This window comes from Prunus dulcis, chromosome 1 (genome assembly GCF_902201215.1).
Source record: "Prunus dulcis chromosome 1, ALMONDv2, whole genome shotgun sequence".
In the NCBI taxonomy this organism is placed as follows: Eukaryota; Viridiplantae; Streptophyta; class Magnoliopsida; order Rosales; family Rosaceae; genus Prunus; species Prunus dulcis.
This window is the reverse complement of record NC_047650.1, coordinates 13779690-13791969: the sequence shown is the minus strand read 5'-3', so window position 1 is coordinate 13791969 and position 12280 is coordinate 13779690. Positions and strand designations below refer to the sequence as shown.

Here is a 12280-nt window from a genome sequence, read left to right as displayed (position 1 = left end):
AACCTGCTCTGATGCCAATTGAAAATACCTGTAGGATATCTATATATATATGCCTGGAGAATGTTAAACAAGCTAATTTGAATTTTTTGCAATAAATAATGATCAACCTTTGAAGCAGGATTGATATGAGTTATCAATCCTGAGATGTGCAAAGCTTAAAATAAACGAACACGCAGAGAATTATTTTACGTGGTAAAACCCCACCTCTGGGGAAAATCCACGGGACTCCTCAGTCCAACTCAAATCCACTATAGAACGATGATTAAAAGAAGTACTCACACACTTATCCTAGACTCATTCTAGATAATGTTTACCGACTTCTTCGTAACTCAACTTCTGTCGCGGGATGATCTTCGACACTCCTTATGTTGAACGCAATACTGGTCACGATTGCTTCAAGCTCGCCGGAGGAAAACTGCCACCACAGTCTTTGTGCCCTCAATCATATGAGTCACCGATATGCATATGAATGCAATATGAAGGAAGAGAGGATTTGATAAATCACCAAGTAAACAAGGAACACTTGATGACTTATCTAAGAAAATCAGCACAGCAAGCTTTCTCAAAACAAGTTCAATATTTTCAGAGGAAAAACAATACGTTGAAAGCTGCAGATCAAAAGAAAACAACCATGGTTTTATTCCATGCAGGTTTCTCTCAATTGAGAGAAACCCAAGCGAGTACACTTCCTGTGCAACAAGGATTCACAAAACCAATTCAACTAAGACTTCCAAACATCATGCAAAAAGGTCTCTTCATTGAGACGCCAACACATCAGCCAAACATTTATCCAATTATCAATATAATATTTTAACTTAAATCAAAATAGAGTTTAACTATGGAAAGTAATCTCAAGATAAAAAATCTAATCCTAATAAAAATAGGATTAACATGAAAATACTTGATTGAAAATAGCTCCAACTAGGAATCCTATAATGAATGCATGATTATGTCATGATTTACCTTAACTCAGTTTCTCATATCGATCACGTCATACTTCAAAGATCCAGAAGGAATGTGTTGCGCCAAAGCTTCCAATAAAACAAGTTCACACACTAATTCCCAACCTATGCTAGAGTCTAGGAAATGACAATACAATTTTCATACTAACACCATTGAAATGAAACCCATTCCCTCGATTTGGGCTATTAATCATTTGCTTGGGGCAGTCTCCAAGATGAATCAGTGTTCCACTGTAGTTTCTATGTATAAACAGATGCTGGCTTGTGTTGGCTTACACCCGGAAGTCGGTACACTGAGTGTTGTTCTCAATTGCTTGTGCCATATGAATCGGGTGGACTTGGGTTTCTCTGTTTTAGCAACTATCCTTAAACATGGTCTTCAGCCCAATGCTTATACTTTGAATGCTTTGCTTCATGGGGTTTGCAAGTATAGGTAGCTCTCTGAGGCAATGGAGTTACTCCAGAAAATAGAAGAGAAAGGATTAGCATGCTGTGAAATCACTTACGCTACTATAATTAATGGGTTGTGCAGAGCTGGGAAAACATGTATGGCGCTTGAGATACTCGAGCAAATGTATGAAGATGGAAGGTTTAAGCCTGACCCTCAATGCTATAATCCAATCATTGACCGCTTATGCAAAGAAAGAAGAACAGATGAGGCGCTGACCCTATTTCGAGATATGATCAACAAAAGTGTTGCGCCGGATATCATCAGTTACACTTCATTAATTTATGGATTATGCAACATGGGTCTTTGGACACGAGCACTTGCTCTGTTTGAAATGATGAATAAGAAAGGCAGAAAGCCTGATGTTGTCACTTTTAATTCCATAATTTCTGCAGCATGCAAGTCTGGTAAGTGGGAAGAAGCTGTGCGGCTATTTAGAAACATGATTGATTGTGGCGCCTTCCCTAATATTGTTACATTCAATTCTGTGTTGGATGCTTTGTGCAAGGAAGGGAAGACGGCAGAGGCACTTAACCTTGTGGAAGAAATGTTCTGTAGAGGTGTAAAGCCTGATGTCGTCACCTACAGCTCCTTAATTAATAGTCTCTGCCATTCCGCGCAATGGAAAGAAGCCACAAGGTTGTTTAATAGAATGCTGGATGAAGGAATTGCACCAGATGTTGTAACCTTTAACACTGTAATACATGCTCTTTGCAAGGAGAGACGGGCCGAGGAAGCGCTCTCCGTGTTAGAGCTAATGTCCCAAAGAGGTATGAGGCTTAACATTTTCACCTACAACTCTCTAATTTATGGCATGTGCCGTACAGATCAATGGGCTGAAGCCACAAGGTTGTTTGATGAAATGGTAGTTCAGGGAGTCTTACCTGATATCATAACTTTGACAGTACTTTTGGATGCTCTCTTCCAAGGAGGGATGCCAGAAGAGGCTCATAAAGTAGTTGAGGCCAGAGTTAAATATGGTATGGAGCTGAGCAAAATAACTTGCAGTATGCTAATTGATGGTTATTGTTTTCGTGGCAAAATGGATAAGGCAAAGAAGGTCATTGATTTAATGGTGATAAAAGATCGTGTCCCTGATATTGCTTCTTGCTATAAAGCCTTGGTCAACGGCTATATGCAAGCTAAAAGGATAGGTGAAGCTTTGAGGCTCGTTGAGGAAATGATCGAACAGGGGGTGATGCTTGATGTGGAAACCCTCAAAGCTTTGAGTGGTTTGCGTCCTAAAAAGGCATGTTGTATCTGCTGAATAGTTCCCCATGAGACCACCAGAACTAGTTACAATCGTGTTAAATCTTTTAACAGCGAATTATGTCATTGGATTCTAAACTTGTATGACCAAGCAATATTAGTCAATGGAAATGGTTTCAAACAAGTATAGGATCCTTGGTGCTGAAAAATACATTCAAAATTCTAAATCTCACCAATGATCTATAAACAAAGAACAGGATCCTTTTCACAGGTAATAACTCTCCCATGAACTTTCAACCACATCCAAATCTTTACACTGCTCTTAGTTCATAGTGTACGTTCAAGAATGAAGAGATATCAAGAATTTATGATTCGGCACGACGTTATATTGACACATCATAGCACCCCAAAATTACGGGTGATTCCGATCACAACGGGTGTATATTTAACATACACCCAATTATACAACCCCCCACTGTGGATGCTCTTAGTTGTCATTTCAGTGTTACAATACCTATATTCAATGAAAATTGCAACACAACAAATTCAGCATCCAGCCAAATTATAATTTATCAGCGACAATAATAAAAGAAACAAGAACAATGAACCCAAAATATATATATATATATATATATATATCAACTAAATATAAATAATTAAAGAAAAACTTTTATTTTGGGACTGAAAAAGTAAGAATTTGCATTACATAGGACACAGTAAATCAAAAGAAAAATAAAAGAGGTTTAGAGAAGAGAAATTATCTAACGACCAAATATTCTCTACATCCTTCGTGTCAGCATACAGACTAACAACGGTAACATTTGATTCTTCTAATTTCGATTACAATATTTGATTCTTCATATAGGAGGTAAGCGGCCAAATTGGTGGCCACTGGGGAGGAGATTAAAAAAGAGAAATAAAAAATAAGGACAGTGTTTGATCCGCATGAATTCCATGCCTACTTAAACGAAAGCTTCCATACCTCTCGGACATTAGAAGAACCATCTGCAACTTCAGCGACCATGCTAGAAGCCAAGACCCCTGCAGAAAGGAATTCCAATAAAAATTATTTCAAATTTCTTATTTAAGCATCTGTAAAGATATCACTCTGAGACAAGGATGGCGATGTGGACTCCATAAGAAGAGAGGCCTACTTCCAAAAACAATAATGTATAGATATAAATTATTTGACAAACAGTCAATAACCACATTGTCACATCTTTAAGGCCTCCAAAATGTCGTAGAAGAAACATATATTTAACAAAGGAACCATGAACATTTTAATTACGACGACAAAACCCTGCTCAGACATGAATGCAGTATACTGTAACTTGTTCCATCCCCTTAAACCCAATCCCATGAACCAAAGGAATAGGGTAGAAAACAAATAAGAGACTACTTCTGCGGCGAGATAGATTCTAAGTAGTTTTCTAGATAATTCAGACTAGCTTACCATCTTTCTCCACAATAGATAGGAACCTTCGAGTTCCCCCACCGACTCCAAAATAATGCTTCTTGGCAGCCATGTATACTACTCCATGAGAAGGAGTTATGCACTGTAAATTAAACATTATCAGACCTACAGCAGCTGCAAGTTCACAGTTCTGAATCATAAATAATGAAAAACTAAATAAGAAATACCTTCTTTATGAGTTCATAGAGATGTGGGAGAGCAGAGATCGAGTAAACTGTCTCTGCCATTAAAATAATATCATACTGAGCATCTAGACTTTTCCCTGTACTAACATTAAAATCCTTCTCACTGTTTTGTACATAGGGAAGAAGCTTATGGATTTCACGCCAGTTGCCAGCAAAAAAACGAATTTCCGTCCCCGTATCACATTTTGTAACTTGCAATGCTGGGGGTTGGAAGCTTGGAACATTTGAATTTACATTAGGTATGGTGAGACACTGCAGGACCTCCGCATTGAAGTCCTGGAAATGAATGGCAGCTGCACCCTGAAGCAACAATGAAGAATCTTAAGAAATCTATTCTATGAAAACAAATGTACGAGCTTAAGAAACAAAAACTCACCTTAAGGCAAGCAAAGATACCAGGAAGTCCATGACCACAACCAAGCTGAAAAATCATGACAGGAAACACAGTAAGGCAAAGTGAGAAATGGGAGAAGGAGATAAAAGACAGTGGCCTCAATTTCTAGGCCAATGAGGAAATTACTCATCAGAGATAATCACTTGTAGTAGTGATATATGAGTATAAGCTGATTATTGATCAATAACGATATAGCTTCATGAATGACTTCTGAAGGTGCACCAAGTAATACCTAATTAAATGATGTGTAGATGTGAAGAGATATATTCATTCAAATGAAGGGATATAACTTCTTCAGAAGTTATATGTTAGAGCCCATAACAAAGACTCCAACTAAACATAACATGGTGTATCTCTAACAAAGGTTAAAGTGTTCAGGCTATTTGTCATTAAACCATTTGGTAATGTATCACGAAGAGATTGCAGTTCATTCAAGTTAACATTCTTTACTTAATTGAATGTTCCAAGCTAGGATGTAAGAGCACCAGAAGGTTGACCTAGCCATCTGTTAGTAATAATTAAAAGGCACCTAGAGATTTCAAGAGTTCCCCTCTACGATGTGTGAAAATGAAATTAATGGAGTAATACTTAGTGAGGAGACCCTACAATCTGAATGAAGTAGGCAGGAATGTGACCAGAAGCCAAACTAGTTTCTCTTTGTAAGGGCTTGAGGTAAAGAAGCGTATGTCTCATTTCACAAAAGCACCTTTATGAATAAAAGTCAACTTATTTACACTTGAACATTAGACTACCACACAAAGTAACATGAAGAATGTTAACATGTGTATGCATTATGGGTCAGTATACATTCACCTGAAAATATTAGGATGCCCACCTCTAAAACTCGTTTACCGGTAAACGATAAATGTCCATTTTGAACTTCAGAGCTTAGAGCTTTAACTAGATCAAGAGAACCTTCCCATAGCTTTAATCCCCCTGCACCCGACAAGCAAGAGACATTCCATCACCATTTGGTGCAACAGCATTTCATAAATAAGATAAACATTTGTAGTGCAGAATATTACAAACTCAATCTGGTGTCATTTTTAATTATTGAATCACTATTAACAAAGCAAACAAAAGATAGGAAGAACTCTATACACCTTCATATTTCCCAGGAACTAAATCGGAGTTGGATAGCGTGAAAACCTCTTGAGTACTAACGCGGCCCTACAATCAAAACACACATGAACTCTCAGTCCCATTTACACTCAGATTAAGCTTAATTTGATAGATTATCAAAACTTTCTACTCAAAGGGGCAACTTTTTTGTTTTCCTTAAAAGGAAATTACATAGAGATAACAATGAAATTTTATATTCATTTATATAGCTCTTCATTACTATGCTCCATTTTCTGGGAAACCAAACAGAAATGAAAAAAGAAAGGAGTGACCTTGAGCAAAGTAAGTCCACCGAACTGAACTGGCTCCACAGCGTACTTCACAGAGGGCAAAATCTATTCCACATTAAAATCAATCAATTGTTCAGTATCATATCTCGAAACTTATCTAGGCGTGTGCTTGAATTTGCAAAATACACCAATTAATTAAATACCTGGGAGGGCAACACTTCGACGCAAGGAGGCGGAGGGGGAAGAGGGGGCTCTGATTGTTCAAGAAATCCTGACCCTGATGATGAAAACAGCCGAAACGGTTCGAAACTTGGTTTCTGAGAAACGCGAGAAAATTTATTCAGTGTTGGGAAAGAGAAGGCGAAAGAAAGAGTGCACAACTCACCTCAGACTCCATTGCTGTCTGCTTTCTACTTTGCTGAGTGATTGAAGTCTGCCCCTCAGCTATTGGGGTTTTGGGTTAAAAGGTTTGTTTTGTTTTGTTTTTTTTTTGTTTTTTTTTTTTTTTGGTTTTTTTGTTTTTTTGGTTTTTTTGTTGAGGTTTTTATCACAAAGGGTTCATGAGATTTGCAAAATTATCATCTTTGGTTATTTATATTTTTTTGTGGTATTATTGGTCCTTTATGTTATACCTTATATATCAATTTTTAATCCCGCTATGAGATTCTGTTACAAACTTTTATTAAATTGCTGACATGACACATATGTGGTGCTTGCATAGCCAATGCGAAAATGCCAAATGAATCTAAATAAATAAATAAAAAATTTTAAATAGTTTAACATTTAAAATCTTTTTAAAAAATTTTAAAAAGAGAAAAAAAAACTCAGCCCCTCTCTCCACCTCTCTCCCCTACTGCCTCCCCCTCCCCATGCCACCCCCTCTCCTTCCACCTCCTATGCTCTCTCTTCCTCTCTCTCTCTCTCTCTCTCTGCTCATTCTCCCTCTCAATCTTGCTTTCTCCCCCACCCGATCCATCCTCCACCCAACCCAAGACCCACCCCTGCGCCCAAATACCCAGAAATTTTATTTTATTTTTCTTTACTTTACAGAGTGATTCATAGGTAAAGAGATAAATTAAAAAGAGAGGAGGAGAAGGAGAGAGAGAAATGTGAGAGAGAGAGAGAGAGAGAGAGAGAGAGAGAGAGCATAAAAAGAGAGAGGTAGAGAACAGAGGGGATGATAGGGGAAGGGGGAGTTGGATTGGAGTTTTTTATTTTTTATTTTTAAGGTTTAAATTTAATTTTTTGTTTTTTTTAAATTTAATTTCTTAAATATTTTCAAAACATATTTTTTTAATTCAAATCCACGTGGCATTTTATTATTAGATATGTCGGCTCCGCATATATGTCATGTCATCAATTTAACATAAATTTCGACATAACCTAATGGCATGACCAAATTCATGTATAAGGTGTAACATGAAGGACCAAAAATGTCATAATAAAAAAAACATAAATGACTAAAAGTGATAATTTGGCAAATATCAGGGACCATTTGTGATAAATATATATATATATATATATATATATATTTTTTTTAAGTACTACAAATCCACCCAGGCCCAAGTTACAAATTTTCCCTCCATCTCATTTTGGTTTGGATTAGCATTGCTGCTTACTCTAAAATTCTATAAGATGAATAACATTGTAAAATAGAGAGAATAGAGTACTTTTATGATACAGCTCAAACACACTACGTTCATTTATAGACGTAATGCACAGACTCATTTCTTCTTAGCAGTAGTGACTCCAACCACATTTTTTAATACGTCGTTATCTTCAACTTAACTATAAATTTTGCTTCAGTTTCACCTAGTGCCCCATTCCCATTTACAACATATAAGTATTTTTGTGATTTTTATTATTATTATTATCACATGCTAAAGTTATTTGATAATAAATACCGTTAAAACTTTCTTTTCTTTTCATTTATATTTTCTCTTGTCAATCGGTCTCTAATTCTCTCTATCTTAGATGATAGATTTCTTTGTGTTAAGAGAGATCTTATAAGATGAAATCATAACTCTTTTTAGGGACGAATTCGGGATTTGAAAACTCATTGGGCTAAATTTACCTCATGGATTTAGAAAATTTCAATAGTGAGAGAAAAAAGATGAACGCAGAAGAAAAAAAAAAAAAAAAAAAAAAGAAGAAAAACGAGGAAAAGAAGAAAAAGATAGAGAATGTGGGAATTGCAAGATTTAAAAAAACAAAGGCATGGGCTAGAGAGAGAGACTACATAGGTATTGACAATTAAAAAAGAACAATCGGCCATGCCACCAATCAAACCTTCTGATCTTGCATATATGATTCGCTCAAATTATCAAAAGCAGGCACACTACAAGCCTTTGTGAAAGATAAAATGCCAAACTGAAAAACAGGAAGTTCTACCTGAAAAATAGGTTGTGTATGTAAAGCGTATGAATCATGTTACATGGAAGTTCTACTCGTTCTTGTGGGATCCAATGACAATATAAGTAAAATATCATGGAAATTTACTATCATTGGTTTGTTGTATTTGTGTAGTTTACATATGTGTTATTATGTGAGACAGATGAAGGGGCTAGTATTTTCTGTCTCATGATGAAAGATAAAAACGCCAATCATTCTAAGATGACAAAGAAATGGTAACGATTTAATATCCATCCATTGATTGGAACTCTAAACACAATAGAATGTATGGAATAAAAGGGAGACTGTAAAAATCTTGAATTATTTAAATCTACAGGGTCAAACGGCATCAATCACTTTGTAGTAGTTATCTAAACAAAATACATTCTTAGAATAGTAACACTATTTATCATAACTTGATGTAGTAATTATCATAAACAAAAGATTGATGTCATTATCAAGTTTTATCCATGACCATACTTTATTTTGTGATGAATGTGAAGATAGAAGATAGACGAAGAAGAAGAAGGTAGATAGATAGATAGAATGACTTACATAGCTCAAGACGTTGTTGGTGCTTCAGAGAGGCTGTGTCTGCAACGTTAACAGAAAAAGAAGTTCGAGCGTCTTTGAACTTCTTCTTGGCATGAGTTTTTATTTTTTTTTAGGGCTTGGGATGTTTTGGAATTACGGTAAAGTGGTAAGGGTATTTTTTAAAATTACTAAGGAAAAATAGGAATGAGAATCGTATCGACAACCCCCTATTATATTTATATAGCCATAGGCTCAGGTGGGAACTTCTTTTTGCAAACCTCTTCTTGCGGCTCCATCTCACCATTTAAATGATCTCAACGGCTGGGGAGAAAAGGGAGCTCACACTAGAATCAGGTACGCTGCAATTTCTCATTTGCCACTCACGCCTTTTCTTCTTCCTTTCTTCCGCCATTAATTATTGTTTGAATTATAACTACAAACCCCAAAATCTGACAACCCAAATACCCAAAAGCTCATAACTCCACCCAAAAACTAGATTAAAGGAAATTTTGTTTTCATTTGTGCAAAATATTATAACCCAAAATCTCATAACCCCATTTCGCAACTTCTCCGTGATCGAGTGTTGCCTCTGATATCAAAACCCTTTTCAGTCATGCATTCCTTCCTTTGTCCTCCCTAATCGAGTGTTACGTGTGATATCTTGTCCAAAATTAGCGGTCACGACATCTGCATTTATGAACTTCTCCCAAATTGACTTCTTATCTTTCAAAGAATCATCAGCCAGTTATGTGGTAAGTGAACTGCAGCGAATTCGAAATTTAAGAACTCTAAGATTATATTCTATCTGCCGACCTGTTGTAACTCTTCCTCTCATCAATTTTATCGCTAATTTTTTTTTTTTTATATAAAAAGATTATATTCTATCTAATTTTTTTATTGTACTTTTAGAACCCTTAACAAACCGGATGTTTTGGAACCCTAATAGAATATTAGAAGAAATGGAGTTTATGTATATGAGTGTGTTTTTATCGTAGTGTGAGTAGCATCGATATGGGTATGTGTTGATCATATTGTGAGTATTATGGGCATGGGTATCAAATTACGTATCTGAATGTGTTGATAATAATGTGCGTAGTATGGATATTGGTATCTATTTTGTATCTTGCTAATAGGTGAGTAGTATGGATATGGGTATCCGTTTTGTATCTTGCTGATAGATGAGTAGTATGGACATGGGTATCTGTTTTGTATCTTGCTAATAGGGGCACAAATGACCAAAATGCCCTTCTAAAACAAAATCAAAAAATTTCAAGCTCGACTTCTATCGAAAATTCGGCAGAGTCTCCCCCATAAAATGAACATTTCCCCAAAACTTCCACCTGTCAAATAAGCATAAACAAATACAACCCAACTGCCAACATGTAACAAATTATAACAAATAATCAAGCATCATCTCATTCTGGCCTCAGGCCTCAATAAATTGAATAAAACACTCTGCTAACAACATTCAAATCGACTTCTTAGAACATCCTCGGAATGGTGTTAGACTTCATAATAACGTAAATGGACTATCCCTTTATTACCTGACCTTGCGACTGCACCTAGTAACTCTAGGCTGCCTACGTACCCTTAGCAAGGGATCAAGCCGCACACAGTTCTTTCTTTTACTCATATCAGTCACACACTGAATATAAGTATGTCATATACTGAACTCCCTTATTTTAGTTTAAGAATATCTCAGAATTGAAATTCTATCCACCTAGGCGTACCCCTAATCCTGATCCGTCAACTCCATTAATACCGTCAATTCCATTCTCGCAGGCAAAGCCACATTCCTCGCAAGCCTCGAATTCTATCCGAGCCGCAACCTATAAATAACCATCTATTCAACTCCTCGCAGGCCTCAGAGATACCACTTCTATCCGGGCCGCAACCTATACATAACCATCTATTCAACTCCTCGCAGGCCTCGGAGATATAGCTTCTACTATTCAACTCCTCGCAGGCCTCGGAGATATAGCTTCTACTATTCAACTCCTCGCAAGTCTCGGAGATACAGCTTCTATCCGGGCCGCAACCTATACATAACCATCTATTCAACTCCTTCCGGGCTTCGGAGATACCGCTTCTATCCGGGCCGCAACCTATAACTAACTATCTATCCTCGCAGGCCAAGCTGCAATCCTCGCGGGCCTCGAAGATAACGCTTCTACCCGGACCGCAACCTATAACTAACTATCTATTCTCGCAGGCTAAGCTGCAATCCTTGCGGGCCTCGGAGATACCACTTCTACCCGATTCTCAATTCTCACAAATCTGGAAGTCCCTAAAGGTTCTAATATGCCTATGACACATGTCCCTTGAGTTTGGTCTCAATCAAAAGGTCGGATTGATCACGATCGTACGATCAGACAGTTACTGTAAACCTAGCCTTAGGGTTGGCATTTTCGGAGTATTCGGGACTCTAATTTACGATCCGTCGACTCCTATATGATTCTAGAATTACCTAGGTCAACATACCTGAAAATGACTATGATCAAACGGTTCAAAAGTTACGATCCCGGGAATCGCACAATAGGCGAGCTTCGTTTTGGGTTCCAGTTTTATCCAAATCGAGTCTCGGATGTACCTATGTGCTCGTGAGATCACAAGGATCATTTTAGGATAGAAAGTAACCCCCAACACATTGCCCACGCGCCGCCCACGAGCTGGCAGTGCATGGGTGTGCAGATCAAATTTCGACTGCCGGAAATACTCCAAACCACCGGCCAAGATTCCTACTCTAGGTGTAACACCTCATTTGGAGACACTTTTGTTCTTGGACCTACCCAGAAAAGTTGACAGAAATGGCCGAAAATCGACATATTTGCAATCGCTTATTTGATTTGCTAAACGCAGAAATTTCTCAAAACTGACACAAGTAGCAGCAAGAACAGCTCGAGAGGTTGAAAAACCATACCTGGATCGTCGGAAAAGGTGGCTGAAGACGCTCGTTTGAGCGTCTAACATTTTTTGCAAAATCCTTCACAGTTTTGTGCAGATTCTGGAAGCCTGGCTGCGCTGTTGGGGCGGCGACGGGGTGGGAAAGGTCAGGGGATAAGCGGCGGTTTGAATGGAACTGGTCCCGGCCTAAGTGGTGGCTAGTTGTGGAGGTGGCCTGTGCTTCGGCGGGGGAGGGGGGGCTCGCGACCAGAGAGAGAGAGAGAAAGAGAGACCGTTTTTAAAAATCTGGTTTTCCCAAAATTACCATTTTGCCATCGGTGTGTTTTAATCGTATCTCCCTCAATACAACTCAGATTTGGGCCCACTACATGTCTACGGACTCGTTTCGACGTGATCTATGCAATGGCAAAATTGAAGTTCCCAAATT

At 37.7% G+C, this 12280-nt stretch overlaps 2 protein-coding genes across 2 annotated transcripts; one reads left to right on the top strand and one right to left on the bottom strand.

Moving 5' to 3' along the window:
* The first annotated feature begins 1124 nt into the window (after positions 1-1124).
* LOC117624739 (pentatricopeptide repeat-containing protein At3g22470, mitochondrial-like) lies at positions 1125-2725 on the top strand. Its single transcript, XM_034356166.1, has one exon. The coding sequence runs from the start codon at positions 1412-1414 to the stop codon at positions 2675-2677; it is 1266 nt and encodes a 421-aa protein (XP_034212057.1). The 5' UTR covers positions 1125-1411; the 3' UTR covers positions 2678-2725.
* Positions 2726-3272: 547 nt separating this feature from the next.
* On the bottom strand, positions 3273-6511 carry LOC117624746 (histidine protein methyltransferase 1 homolog). Its single transcript, XM_034356178.1, has 9 exons — positions 6410-6511; positions 6228-6341; positions 6067-6129; positions 5776-5842; positions 5508-5608; positions 4655-4699; positions 4261-4578; positions 4073-4175; positions 3273-3660 (listed from the first exon to the last, which is right to left on the bottom strand). The coding sequence occupies exons 1-9, from the start codon at positions 6419-6421 to the stop codon at positions 3578-3580; spliced, it is 906 nt and encodes a 301-aa protein (XP_034212069.1). The 5' UTR covers positions 6422-6511; the 3' UTR covers positions 3273-3577.
* Between the last annotated feature and the right edge of the window lie 5769 nt (positions 6512-12280).